The sequence below is a fragment of the Seriola aureovittata genome, chromosome 5 (assembly GCF_021018895.1).
Source record: "Seriola aureovittata isolate HTS-2021-v1 ecotype China chromosome 5, ASM2101889v1, whole genome shotgun sequence".
Taxonomy (NCBI): Eukaryota; Metazoa; Chordata; class Actinopteri; order Carangiformes; family Carangidae; genus Seriola; species Seriola aureovittata.
In genome coordinates, this window is record NC_079368.1 from 11,302,523 (window position 1) to 11,315,623 (window position 13,101).

The 13,101-nt window shown below is 41.1% G+C and overlaps 1 protein-coding gene across 1 annotated transcript in view; it reads left to right on the plus strand.

Annotated features, from left to right (window-relative positions):
- The first annotated feature begins 1,599 nt into the window (after positions 1–1,599).
- LOC130170069 (GDNF family receptor alpha-2-like) overlaps positions 1,600–13,101 on the plus strand; it is a 45,522-nt gene continuing 34,020 nt past the window's right edge. Inside the window, exons 1-2 of the mRNA XM_056377191.1 lie at positions 1,600–2,244; positions 3,566–3,922. Coding sequence (XP_056233166.1) covers positions 2,193–2,244; positions 3,566–3,922 — 409 coding nt within the window. The 5' untranslated portion in view covers positions 1,600–2,192. The remainder of the gene's footprint in view (positions 2,245–3,565; positions 3,923–13,101) is intronic.

Here is a 13,101-nt window from a genome sequence, read left to right on the forward strand (position 1 = left end):
CCATGGAGGAGGGTGAATCATACAATGTCAACAGGAATAAACTTCCTCCATGGACCTGACAGCCTGGCTCGAGACAAAAAAAAAAAAGTCTGAGGAGAAGATTCATCCATATTGCACTATTATGGATGGAAATAATGTGATGCCTATAAAAGAATTCAAAATGTAAATTTAGCTGTTTTATTCACTGTTGCAGCTAGTGTTTCTCTCTTGATTTGGTGCCTTTTGGTACTTCCTCTTCCTGAGCCTCCTTCTCAGGCAATTGTAAACTTTATGTAAAGTTTATGCAACTGCTCCTCAGTAAGAAATTACTTGAATAACCTGACGCCTTCTTTGTTATCTCCTAGAATAAAAGAGGGAAATTGGTATTGAAAACAGTTGCTTGAAATGCAAAAGGTTCCAATTCTGTGTTGAAATGTACTAGCATTTGAAAACAATTTAAACCCCAGGATGCATCAGTCACTGCCGTACTAATGCAGGACAGATACATTCATGATGGTGGATGATGCTTTACAGTGTCCTAATAATGAAAGAGACTTCAAACTCTGGGGGAAGACGAACACAAGCCCGGGCCAATATAGGCAGAATGAGGCTGATTTTGCCATTATAACGGCAAGCTCTTTTCCCTCTTGGATGGAAGCCTGGGCTGACAGTCAAACATCATTATGAGCCAGTGGCCTTGCAGTTTGTCACTGTCAGAGCCTCTAAATGGAGACTTTGTTTTCAAGATTTGTAAAGATTTATGACATTCCTGGCACTAGTTAAGCAATGATGCACAACAAAGTCATTTTGTTTAATGTGAAGCCACTTTGAAAAATGGCTCGATTCTGTGGTTTGTGGGGTTATTTCCTGTGAGCACAAATATAATACGAGACGTTGTGCTCTTTTTTTCTTCCAAAAATCTTTCCTTCAAACAGATGGAAACAGATGCCATGAGAAGTGTTGGGATATTGTTGAAATGGATGGTGACATTTGCATCATCATTGTTCAATCCACCTTTTAACCCTGCTCCTAAAAATCACTTGCAAATTTCTATGGGTTTGTGGTGATGTCAGCCAAAAATGATTTGGCCCAGCGGCCACGTTAAATACTTGAAGAAAAGAGTCACTATTTGCTGGCTGACCGGATAATCTTGTCATGAGTGCAAGTGGCCAATACAGTTATCTTGATGGGTAGCAGTTGTGGCATCCCCACACCTACAGCTGCACTTGCTGAACAGCACTGTAACGACTCCCTTATGAAAGAGATAGTATCCATGGGAGAGGGGTATTATACATGAATCACAGAGATTGTTACACAAAAGCTTTCACAGAGAATCCTATAGCAATACCACAGGCTTTTAGAGAAACAGGCTAGGGGAGGTCACCCTCATCTCACTGCTGAGGACCACAGGTGCATCTGTCCTCAGCTCCCTGCACGAAAATTACAGGAACATCGTGCTGATTTTTTCTATAGGGTAACATGCATTATGGGGCTTCGTTATGACCAAGTCCCACGTTTTTTCCACTGAGAGCAGCCGCCGGCAGCGCCCTCTGCTGGCTCACAGAAACTCCTCTTTATAAAGTGCCGTGATGCCTCGACACGCATGCAGTCAGTGCAAAAGAAGCGTTCACTCCCTCTCCAGAGGAGCGCACAGCTTTTTGAGGGAGCCAGTGGTTAGGAGGGGGAAAAAAATCCAGTCAGCGTTTTGTAGCACTTTCCGATGAGTTCTTCTACCTCGTTAGAGACACTGGCATAGCCGACAGATCACTGTTTGCCAGCTTAAGGGATGTTTTAGGGACAAATTGTCTCCAAAGGGCAACTGGAGCGGGCAGTCTGAGCCCTTATAATGCGGGCAGACCAAGTCTCAGTAGTTATGAACGCAGCGCAGACGGACCCTGAGAAACTGCTTTCATGGATTGACTGATTGATTGATTGGCATTTGATTTTTTTATTTTTTCAATATCAGAGGATTTTTTTCACTCTGTGTCGTGATTCCCTAGTCTGTTATTCAAAAAAATAATTGTGGATTATTATTGGGGAGTCGAGGATTTTTTCGGAGGTGCGTCTTTATTTTGAAGTTGAATGAGGATATTGACTTTTTACAGTTAGCCTGCCTCTGGGTAAAGGATCAGAAGAGTGGAATTAACCTCTCACAAGGTGGAAATATTAGTCTTATTGGACCCCAACTCATCTTTCTCGCCGCTGAGTCCAATATGAAGTCTGTCACTGTGTGGATGTGCGTTTACGTCTTTCTACTGCTCTTAGGTGAGAAGTGAAATGTGGAAACAACACCTACAATTGTGTGCAAATTGTGAATTTTGAGGCTCAGAAGATAAATTGTGACATCAGTAATTATTGTCAGAGGGCAATTTCTGGTAGCCTGTGTGTGCCATGTTTTTTCTCTAGCCGGAGTTGTTGGAGGGCACAAGGTTATTCCGTGTTTTTATGATATGCAGGAAAATGCTGATGGGCGTTCGTGTTATAGTCGGATGGTTTAATTAGATTATGTGTAATTGTCACACATTGCTACACACCGAACTTGGTCTATGTGATTGAATCACTTATACTGCATCCATTAAACAACCACAGCTTCCACAGAGGAAATACAGTTCATTATTATAACAGCACAATACAGCCTTTAGGCGGTAAAAGGAAAATGTGTTTGGTCTTTTCAGTTACACACTTATGTTTGGTTGATTATGAAAATATCATCATCATCATCATCATCATCATCATCATCATCATCAGTATCATCAAGAACAACACGATTATCATTATCAGTGTCGTCCAAGAACGCCAGTAGGCTACACCCGTTAAACCCATCTGGACTGATACGTTCAATGTACAGTGAACTTCATGTTACTCTCCTCACACCCGTTGCTATCTGATTCTGATGCAGTATCACTTCGTCTCCTCCGAGCTCGATGCTCAAGATCACCACAAGGGGTCTCTCTTGCCATTTCACCAGAACTCTCTGTGCTTTGGTTTGTGTGAAGGCGCGTTTCTATCTTGACTCCTGTCAAACCGCAACACCTGTGTCTCTGCTCTGTGGATCACTGTTTACCAAGTGCAAGCTCATATATTCCTGCCCACCTAGATGTGAATTAAGCGCACTTTTTGATTAGTTGCTCGTTTGATATGAGATAATTAGCAAGATATTCTCCAATGATCGAGTCCTTCTTATGATTAGATTTAATAAGAATGTGAAAGGTGCGGTATTGTTTGTTTTGGAGGCACTAGAGTGAATACAGGAAATCACAGGTCACTCACTGAATATTAAGTAAGTGACACATTAACAAGACCTCAGGTAGAAATGTATGAGACTGATATGAACCATGAAGAATGTAACTGATTGCTGAAGGTGCCTTGTCATGCCTGGGCATGTCATAGGCCATCACACCTGTCGTTTCAAACCTGTTTCATGGGCTGCAAAAAAAAAAAAAAAATGAAAGCAGGTTTATGATATATGTTTGCACTTGGAAACACTCTCAAGCACACTCATAGACGAACACAATACCCCTCGCACATTAATTTACAATTTCTGAGCCCCCTTTCTCTTGTCACCCCCACCTCTTTCTCCACCTAGATGAGGCAGCGAGTTCCTGGGACGGCCCCTCAGCTTTGTCTGTGTCCTTGGCCACCAGTGTTCCAGGATCTCCAGGCACCGGCTCTGGGCCCGGAGCTCAGCCAGAATGGGTGGACTGCATCCAGGCGAGTGACATGTGCAACCAGAACCCTTACTGCAGCTCTCGGTACCGGGTGATGCGCCAGTGCCTTGTGGGCAAGGAGAAGGAAGCCATGCTGGACAACAACAGGGAGTGCCAGGCTGCCTTGGAAGTGCTGCTGGTTAGTCCTCTGTATGACTGCCGCTGCAAAAGGGGCATGAAGAAGGAGCTGCAGTGTCTGCAAAACTACTGGACCATCCACATGGGACTCACTGAAGGTATGAGGCTGATGGTTTTATGAATCTCTGTCTCATATAATTCATATCACATCATAGTTAACTATATGGCAACTTCAGAACCTGTGATAAAATAACACATTTTTAAGTGACGCTGTTTTAAAAAAAAAAAAAATCTGCAAATGTATTCATGTAAAATTAGCACTTGCTTTTTCAAGTTTTTACCAGTCAGCTTACCATGAATGATCTGGGTCTTTCTTTCCTGCTGCATTCCCTTTGTGTGAATTCAGCTCACATCATGTTCAGTCGTGTTATAACTGAATATGTATCACAGGGCTCTACCTGAGCCTCATGGTTATGTACCACATAACATTGTATGACAAGATGCATGCTCATCGCTGCAGTAAGTATTCTGTAGTTGTCGAAATGCTACATACCTCTATAGATATTAATGCCTATGACTAAGTGCATTCTTCAGCATCATAACATCTATTTTAAATGAATCTTATGAACTCAAGTACCAGTGTACTTTCCAAGCAAAGACAAGAGGGATATACACAACACCCATTGTTGATGCCCTATTCCCTGATGCCCTGTTATAGTGATACCCAGAAGCCCCTGATGAAAAATATATGCTTTCCTACTTTCCTCGCCCTCTTGAAGGTAATGGAGCTATAATGGGATTACATTAGGTAGACCTGTTATGGTAGACTTATTGGTTTTTACCTAAAGTGTTCCATATTACCATGTAATTAGGTTATAATCGTATAGCTCAGTGCCCTTTATGTGTCCACTAACGTAGGACATAAAATAGCACTCTTCTTGTAACATTGAAACCTTCTGGTTTTTAGACTGCAGTGCATTTAGAGAGCATAAAGCAGCCTCCTGGACCGACATTACTCTTGGTCCATCCTTAAGGGTAAGAAGCACACAGTGTTTCATGTTAAGACAAATCTGACTGAATCCGAGCTGCTGGAGATGCGGTGCCCTGGGGATCGGGCTAAAGGGGGACCTTAACCCAATAGTGACATTCCTCCATGCTGGCCAAAGTCTCTGTGACTCCGGTGTCACGCCATGTAAACACGGAGGACATAATGTACTCAGCTGTTTTGACACGTGGGCCAATGGTGGAAGCATTGCAAAGTCTTTGAGCTTTGAGCGTTCTGGGCTTTTGTGTTGTGATCCGTGAAGTGATTCGCCAGGCTGACTGCTCATAGCACCAGCTACACTTCATCAGACTGATGGCAGCAGAGGGTCCCTGACATGAGTTCAAGGGAAATGTAATGACATGGATGCTCCCCAGGCCTTGTGTCCTTTCCTATCATTCTCCCCTTTACTAACTCTTTCTCCTTTGTAATGATCTGTCTGTTTCTGTTCTCCCTCTGTGCCACTTTCTCAATCTTCTTCTCCTATCCCTAACAAATATCTGCCTCCGTCAAAGTGTTTGTGTTTGAATGCATCATGCCATTTGTCTGGATATCAAAGATAGAGACCTCCGGTGCCTGCAGCATGCCCTTCACAGAGCTTGTGTATCTTTGCAAAGAATGCTTCCCAGCAGTGTCCCCTTTTGGCCCCGTCGCCCTCGGAGATAAAACCCGCTTTAACACAAACGAAAAGCTCTTACAGTGCAGCTTTAATCTAATCACGATCCATTGTGCAGTCAAGCAGGCTTTTGTTAACTGGAAACAATCTATGTACAACATCCTTCTCTGGAAACAAACACGAAGGGCAGAATCCCATCAGACCCTCTTGAAATGGTGCTAAACCACTTTTTACAATTGTTTGCAGTGTTGGGAGTAACTAGTTACCTAACGAGATTATGTAATTAAATTACAAAATAAATGTAACTGTAATCTGTGAAAGGTACATACAGGTCTGTTACAACATATGCAAATAAATCACGGTTACTAATCAAGATGTTGGTGATTAAAAACATCTGTATATTTTCCTTCAACGTCTTAAATCTAGAATATAACATTCATTACCAGATAGGTGTGAGGTCTAATAACACTCACTAACTTACTTCAGCATTGTGTTTTCATTAAATATTAACTTGGAGAGGTCATTAGGTTGTGAAATCTCAACAGGGCACCATCAGACTAAATTAATTGTGCTGAAAAGTCATCAAAAAATAATCAAATGTAAGAAGTTACATTACTTTGATGAAGTAATTAAAAAAAGTTACATTACTAATTGCATTTTTAACGGGACGAATCTCGCAACACTGATCGTTTGTCGACAAAACAGGAAGGTTTGGATGAAGTTGTTGGGTTAGCTGATGCGTAATGCTTTGAAAGATTTGTCTTACTCATGTTAATGAGGAGAGATGAAAACCACCAGTGTGTGTGAGAGGATAGGAAGGAGGAGGGCAGCGATTGTTAAAGGCCTATGTAATTTCTATCGATGTGATGAGCTATGTATGTAAAGTACTGCCTGCTTGATGGTTGGAAGACAAATATATTTAGTCACTTTGCGCATATGGCCACTTTGCTGCAACCTAAGGCCAGTATAAAGTGTAGAAAGCCATATAAAAATCTCACCCTAGCTAGAACTTGTTTCTTGTGACCCGTGTTGACCAGGGGAAGGAAGTTGGCCTGCAAGCTTGAGGGCTAAACCATTGAGTCTGTGAAGAGAAAGCTGATGTCGATCAGTGATGGACTGGGTTTGAAACAATGCCCTGCTCCAAGACCAGCCCTACACGAACGGCACACTGATACTCCACTGCCTCGGGCAAGGTCACCACAGTTAGTTTGTATATTAACATTCTTCATTTCAAATACAAAACCAGGTGAATGTTGCAAAAGTTCATTAAAAGTGTATCTTTGAACAAAAATAATCATGTTTCCCTATAATGGACAAACACAGCAAACAGGAAAAACAAATCAAATGTCTTCAGAAAGACAGAGGGCTCTATGTTCCTTTTTTGTCAGAGCAAATGAATTTAGATTTGACTGTTTTCCTGTGAAATGTAAAGACATAAAGTTGAGCTTTTTTTTAGGACCACATCCATTATTAGGCCACTTATTAAAGAGTGTTTTTTTCGTTAATGCTGATGATTTTGTACTTTCATTCTCAAGTAAGAACAAAACATCAATGCATCAAAGAACTGCATGATCATTTCTTCACATATTCCTACCCAAACTGTGCTCAATAGAAAAATAGGTAATTAAATACAAGGCAAATATGCATAATAAATATTTATGCAGGTCCATGGTTAGCTGCTCAGAATTAAGACACTGTAATAATCAGACCACACATTTTTAATGTGTGAGTAAAGGAAGGATCGCTTCCAGAACATCACGCAAAGAACAAGCCCGAGACGTTTGCACTCAAATCAGAAATGACTCAATTTAAATGTGCCCAGCATTGCATGTTTAATCTTGAAGGTCTGTATTTTCTAGATCAAAAGGACTTTGTCAACGAAAAGACCATAAGTCAGAAGTATTCACCGTGTGGATCAGTCTAGGGAGTGTACTTTAAGTGATATGCGGAAAATCAGTCATCTTAAACATTCAAACTGATCCTGGTAAAGTCTGCATCTTGAAATTCATTACTATGCTGCTTCTTCATTATTACTACAAACTAATGCAATAGTAAGAACTCTAAAAAATACTGAAAATAATAACAAACCTTACTGTCAGATGTTTTTCTTTCATCAGTTCCTTTTGTTTTTGTAATAGTGAAATAGTGGTTTCAGGTTTGGAATGGATATTTATAATATATTGTAGTAATAATTATCCATATACACATAGATGAAAGGCTCAGGACAAAATGTGTGCAGTTATATGAGTTTTCACCCCTATTAGTATAGTAGTGATAGCATTTTACATTAGGTGAGTGGCCTCCAAGTGAATGCATAAAATTAAACACCTTTAGTTTTAAGACAATTATGGTCAAAGGTAGGGTAAAGCCAGGTGTGTGTCTAATCATCAACTGTGAATAAAAATCAAGATGAGAAAGAAAGAAAGAAAGAAAAACTGTTGCTCTTCTCTCACCAAGAAAAACAGGCCTAAAATATTGATAAGTAGGTGCATTTTGTATTCGTATACAGAAAAATAAAGAAAATATGAAATCAAAAAATAGTGCTGCATTTGTAAATACAATTTGAAAAATTGTGTTTTCAAATTTAACTTCCAGTATTAATTTCTTTTTTACTGAAAACAATATTTAAAAAATGCTCTCCAACACTGTGGTAGTTATTTAGGCCTGATTATCATAAGAAGGGCATGAAAGAAAAAGTTCAAAATGATAACAATAAGGATAAAAGGGAATATGTGATGTAACCAGGTGGTGTGATGTCAGTAGGTGTAATGCCTGGTGTCTGTAGCCATTTGACATTGCTGTGAATTTCAGAGTGATTAAGTAAACATTGTTCATGTATAAGCTTTAAACCACATGCACCCGTCTTAACCACTCTTTCTCGTGGAAGTTCACTGCTCCTTCACTGAAAACTGAAAATTTCATTCTTATTTGAAAGCAAACTGAAGAGTCTACCTTGAGACTAGAAAGTTAATCATTTGATCTTTAGCCAAGTCAGACCAGACTCGCCATAAAATGCCCTGGTGGAAAGGCCCTCAAGCTGCAGTGTGTCCTGTGTCCATGAGCTGTAACTGTAAATTACATCAGTAATAGCAAACAAGGTCCAGGCACTTAGGAACAGGATGAGTTTTCTCTACTTGCACAAGTCCAGTGACAGGCCTGAATCTTTGAAAGGTGTTTGGAAGTTGACAACTTTTGTGATGAAACACGGTATTGCCGCTGAGAAAACGCCTGATACAGTACAGAGCGCCTGAGTGTCACAACAACGTGACTCAATGCCATCGTCAAGTGTTGCTTGATGCTTGCTGTGTCTTCGTGAAACAGCAGCAGAAAGCATTTTCACACATTACAGCAGGTGGTGGGACCTACCTTTCTGAAGCATTTTTAATTTGAAAAACACATTCTTTACCGGTGTGGATCTGTTCACATAACAAGGCCCTGCAGGTACAATGTGGGGTCATATTTTCCTCTTGATCGTTATACTGTTGTTTCCTTTAGGTTACTGCACTGCCCTGTTTAGGCTTGAAACCCCAGTTAAAGGGTGTTAAAATGCCTTTGAGCCATCACTGATGGTGCTAATGGTGACCTCTTAATTGTGTTTTCTAACGAAAAATGGCAGCTGAATTCAATGCGTCAGTGCAGCTATTCTTGATGGATAATGGGTGGTTTCTGCACTGAACAGGCCTGTGTCGGTGTGAGGCAATAAGGTCTGGCAATTTGAATCTATAAAAGAAGTAATTACTAAGAAAGAATCATTGGCTGCTATATACAGGGATATTGTATTGTATGGTTCTCTCTCTCGTGTGCTCTGAACCTCATGTGGATATAGCCTTGCAGGTTTGCAGTAGAATTGGTAATTTAAACAATAAGTTCCACATCTACAACATACATTATTTCATGGCCTCAGCTTTGAAATCACAGCCTTGGTCTCAAAGTAGGAATCGAAGATCTTTTGTGAGGACCTTTCAGAGCAGTTTAATTAGCCGGGCCAACTTTTACTGCAGAGAGAGAAAGGAGCGCTCCACCAGTGGACCACACCAGTCTGCTCCAGCTCAATGTGAGAGGAGACTGTATCCCAACATGAAACAACGAGAATACCAGACAATTTTGTGGAATGATTTATTTCCTCCATTTTCTGGACTGTCAGCATTGCAAAGGTCATCCTCTCAATATGTTACTGCATCATGCTAATACAAGAAGTTGCATGAAACAGTGTAAGAATGCTGTGCACATCATGAGAGAGCAAGGCAGGGGACAGGATAAATGGAGAGGGCGAGAGAGCAGGCAGGAGGTGCAGACAGGAGGTGCGGACAGGATGTGGGGACAGGAGGTGGGGACAGGACAGTAGATAAATGACGGGGGGGTTAAGAGAGAGACAAAGAAAACCAAAGATTGAAAGAGCGAGAGGAAGAAAGAGAGAGTCATGGGGGGAAACTACAGAGGAGGGGAGGGGGTTACAAAGGTACACAGTATTCCTGGGTGAAACCATCATTACTATGAGCAATGGTAGCAGTCACCGGCCATTACCTTAGCCATCCACTGTCATAAGCAGAACATTTTTCCAGCCTGCCCTGCATGTCAGGGGATAGAGGAAGCAGGCTCCTGCATGCTGAATATGTCCTCTCTACTTTCTCTCTCCCTGCGCCGGGGACCCAGCACTCGCTAGGTGGCTACTTCATCATCAGAGGAAGGGACCTGTCGATAGCTTCTGGATGTGATCAATGCGGTCATTCAGAGCTTTCCCCTCATTGTCCTTTTCATCCCCCCTTCTCCCCTTTCATCTTTCATCCCAAAATGTGAAACGGATCAGTGAAATATGATGACAAAACAGGAGCTGTTTGTCCTCGTCAATGTGTCTAATGATTTTCTATACTGTGTAAAGTGAACTGCCCAAGATGACTCCCATTCACCATGAGGCTGGTATAGTGTGTGACAGTGCCGCTGGAATGGGGGCCAGGTAGCGGGGGTTTAGATTAGCCTTTTATAGCAGAGTGAGTTCTCAGGCTCTCTGTCAGAGGCGAGAGTGAGTGACGGCCCATTCTGCTCAGTGAATACTGTCATGATGTGGGCATTAAGACTCACTCCTGGCAGAAAGGTTCACAGCGATGCTGAATGAATGTGCATCGCAGAAGTCAACTAGCAGGCCCGGCGGCTGTCATCACAGCATGGCTGCCTCTCTCTTTCTCTCCCTGTCTTTCGCTCTCTTTCACTCTCTGCATCATTAATTGAAAGAGCTGCTTGTTGAAATAACATAACCAAGTGTTCTGTCTTCCATATGAAGGAATTCAAAGCACAATTAGGAGTCAAACACATTTTATACAGTCAGATTAATTATTTGGGTTGCCATTTCTCAGTTGCCAAATTAATTATACAGCAGCACTAATCATGTTCACAGAAAATAATTAAATTGCTTAATATTGGTTATTTAAGCTGTTATAAACTTGTACCATCCAAAATTATGAGGTTTTCTATTCATTCATGCTGATCTAAAAAAGAAAATGGTGAGGGGAGGCTGCAGTGCTGCTGCCTGTTTGTGATGTTCTTCCCAATATGCTGCTGTGCCATGAAGACGGTGACAGTTTTTATTGAAAGTTTTGCAGGATTTACACCATTCAACATTTAGTACCTGACACCAGGTATTAAAATGCTGATTTAGGTAAGCGAGTGTGTAACTATTCATATTAACATCGCGTTCGCATTGCCAAAGGGAAGGCTGAAAATTTCAGCACTCATTTTCTCAGCTGTGTTTGCCCACCATGCCACACTGGATTGGAATTGTGACTTGAAATATTATTCTGAGCTAATCCAATATCCTATTTGTATGGTTTGAAATTGAGTTTAAAATGTCAATATCACTTCAAAAGCTGAGCCGTTAACTAAATTTATGGTTCAACTTGTGTTCAGTTAAGCACAGTTTGAAGAAAGATGCATTTGTGGTATCACTTTATCTTTTCTTTGTCGAAATGAGCACATTATGGGAGGAAGTTGCGAGAAAAGATTAATGCATTTTATCCTAATGTAATAAAAATGTGAATTCCCATATTCCAGTGTTTCCTCTAAAACAGAAAGCACAAGTGTGCCTTGAGAGGCAATTTAAAGAGGAGACTGGTCTGTCTGGCCTGAACTCCACTGACAGCTCATTTGCAAACTTTGGGAGCTCTGACAAAGGCTCGGTCACCTTTTGTTGCCAGCCGAGTTTATGCAACAGCCAGCAGGGCTCTGCAAAGGACCTCCGGCTGTGCTCCAGGCTGCTCAGGCCTGTGCTAAGCTTTCTTTGTATGTAATTAATAGAAAAACAGAAATAGTGTTGTAATATATTGCTAATATTTGAATAAGAACTAATATGTAACATGAGAGTTTTTTTTTTTTTCTCCAAACTCCCCTGCAGCAAAAATAGGGAACAATATAAAATCAATATTAAACAGGAGCACAATTGATATAGGGCACCTTTGAAAACACAGCAAGGTGAATGACAGTTATTAAAATTGACTTTGCTTCCAGCCATAAACGGTTTGCCAAGAATGTCACTAAAAAAATCCATAGGACAGTTTCCATCACCTCAGGAGTTGAGCTCATTGATAATGCATATGAAAAGGATGAGTGATGGAGCCTAACAACTTCATAAAAACCCTTATGGCAAAGGAGAGAGCTGTGAATCCACTTAAAAGCAGTATTCTTCTCATGCTTTAACTAGGGAGAAGCCTGATTGTCTGTCTGAACCGTGCCGGTCATGCTCCATACTGTCAGAGCAAATGAAGTCAAACGGAGGCTTAATTACAGCGATCAGTTGTTGCCCTGCGGCTAAAAACATCTTATCACTAAACAGCTGGGAAGAATTTTCTATTACTTGATGGATACATAATTGGGTCCAGGGTGACTGTCAAAGAGCAGTTTTTTTTTTAAAGTACAACAAGGGCTCCTGCTGTGGGGTTTTTTACATCCTGAGGGCGGGTGTGATTATATTGTGTTTTGCAATTTTATGATTCACCACAGCTGGTAACATCCATGTAAGTAAGCTTCTAAAATTCATTAAGTACAGCTACTGTTAGTGTTTGACATTATTGTTTTACAGGGTCACCACAGTACACACTGTACAGTTGGGTGTAATGAAATTTAATGCGCCCTATGACCGTTTGATTCCCGGCTGATTGTGCAGTGAAGCTTCTCTAAACTGCAAGGAGCTGTGTAGGCATAATGCCTCGTAACAAGATGTTGTGTTTTTGGAAAAAGACAGGGCTACTCTGTACTGTACAAAGTCTTCTTGGTGTACCAGATGAAGCGTTACACTTTTCTGTGGAACATCTGTCCCCTTTTTTGAAGTACACAGTCACTGTGGTTGCTGCTGAAAAAACATAGAAGGAGGGTTAAGGAGTTTGTTTTCTGAGTACGTGGTTGTATTGAACTCTTGAAAAGCTTCTAAAGCCTTTAGATGGTAATTGTTGTAGTTACACATAGTGAGAGACCTGGAGTCCAGTCCCCTCTCACGTCCCTCTGACTCAACAGAAATGTAAAAACAGAGATAAGGCTGACGGCAGAAGGAAAAAAGACAGAAATACTCTTTCGAATAAATTCATGTGCACGCATATCTTTCAACACACAAACAAAAAAAGACAAGGAAGAAAGGCTCATACGCTCAAAACTTGGGGGATTTAGGTAATTTTCTCCCTCGCCTTCTTTATGTT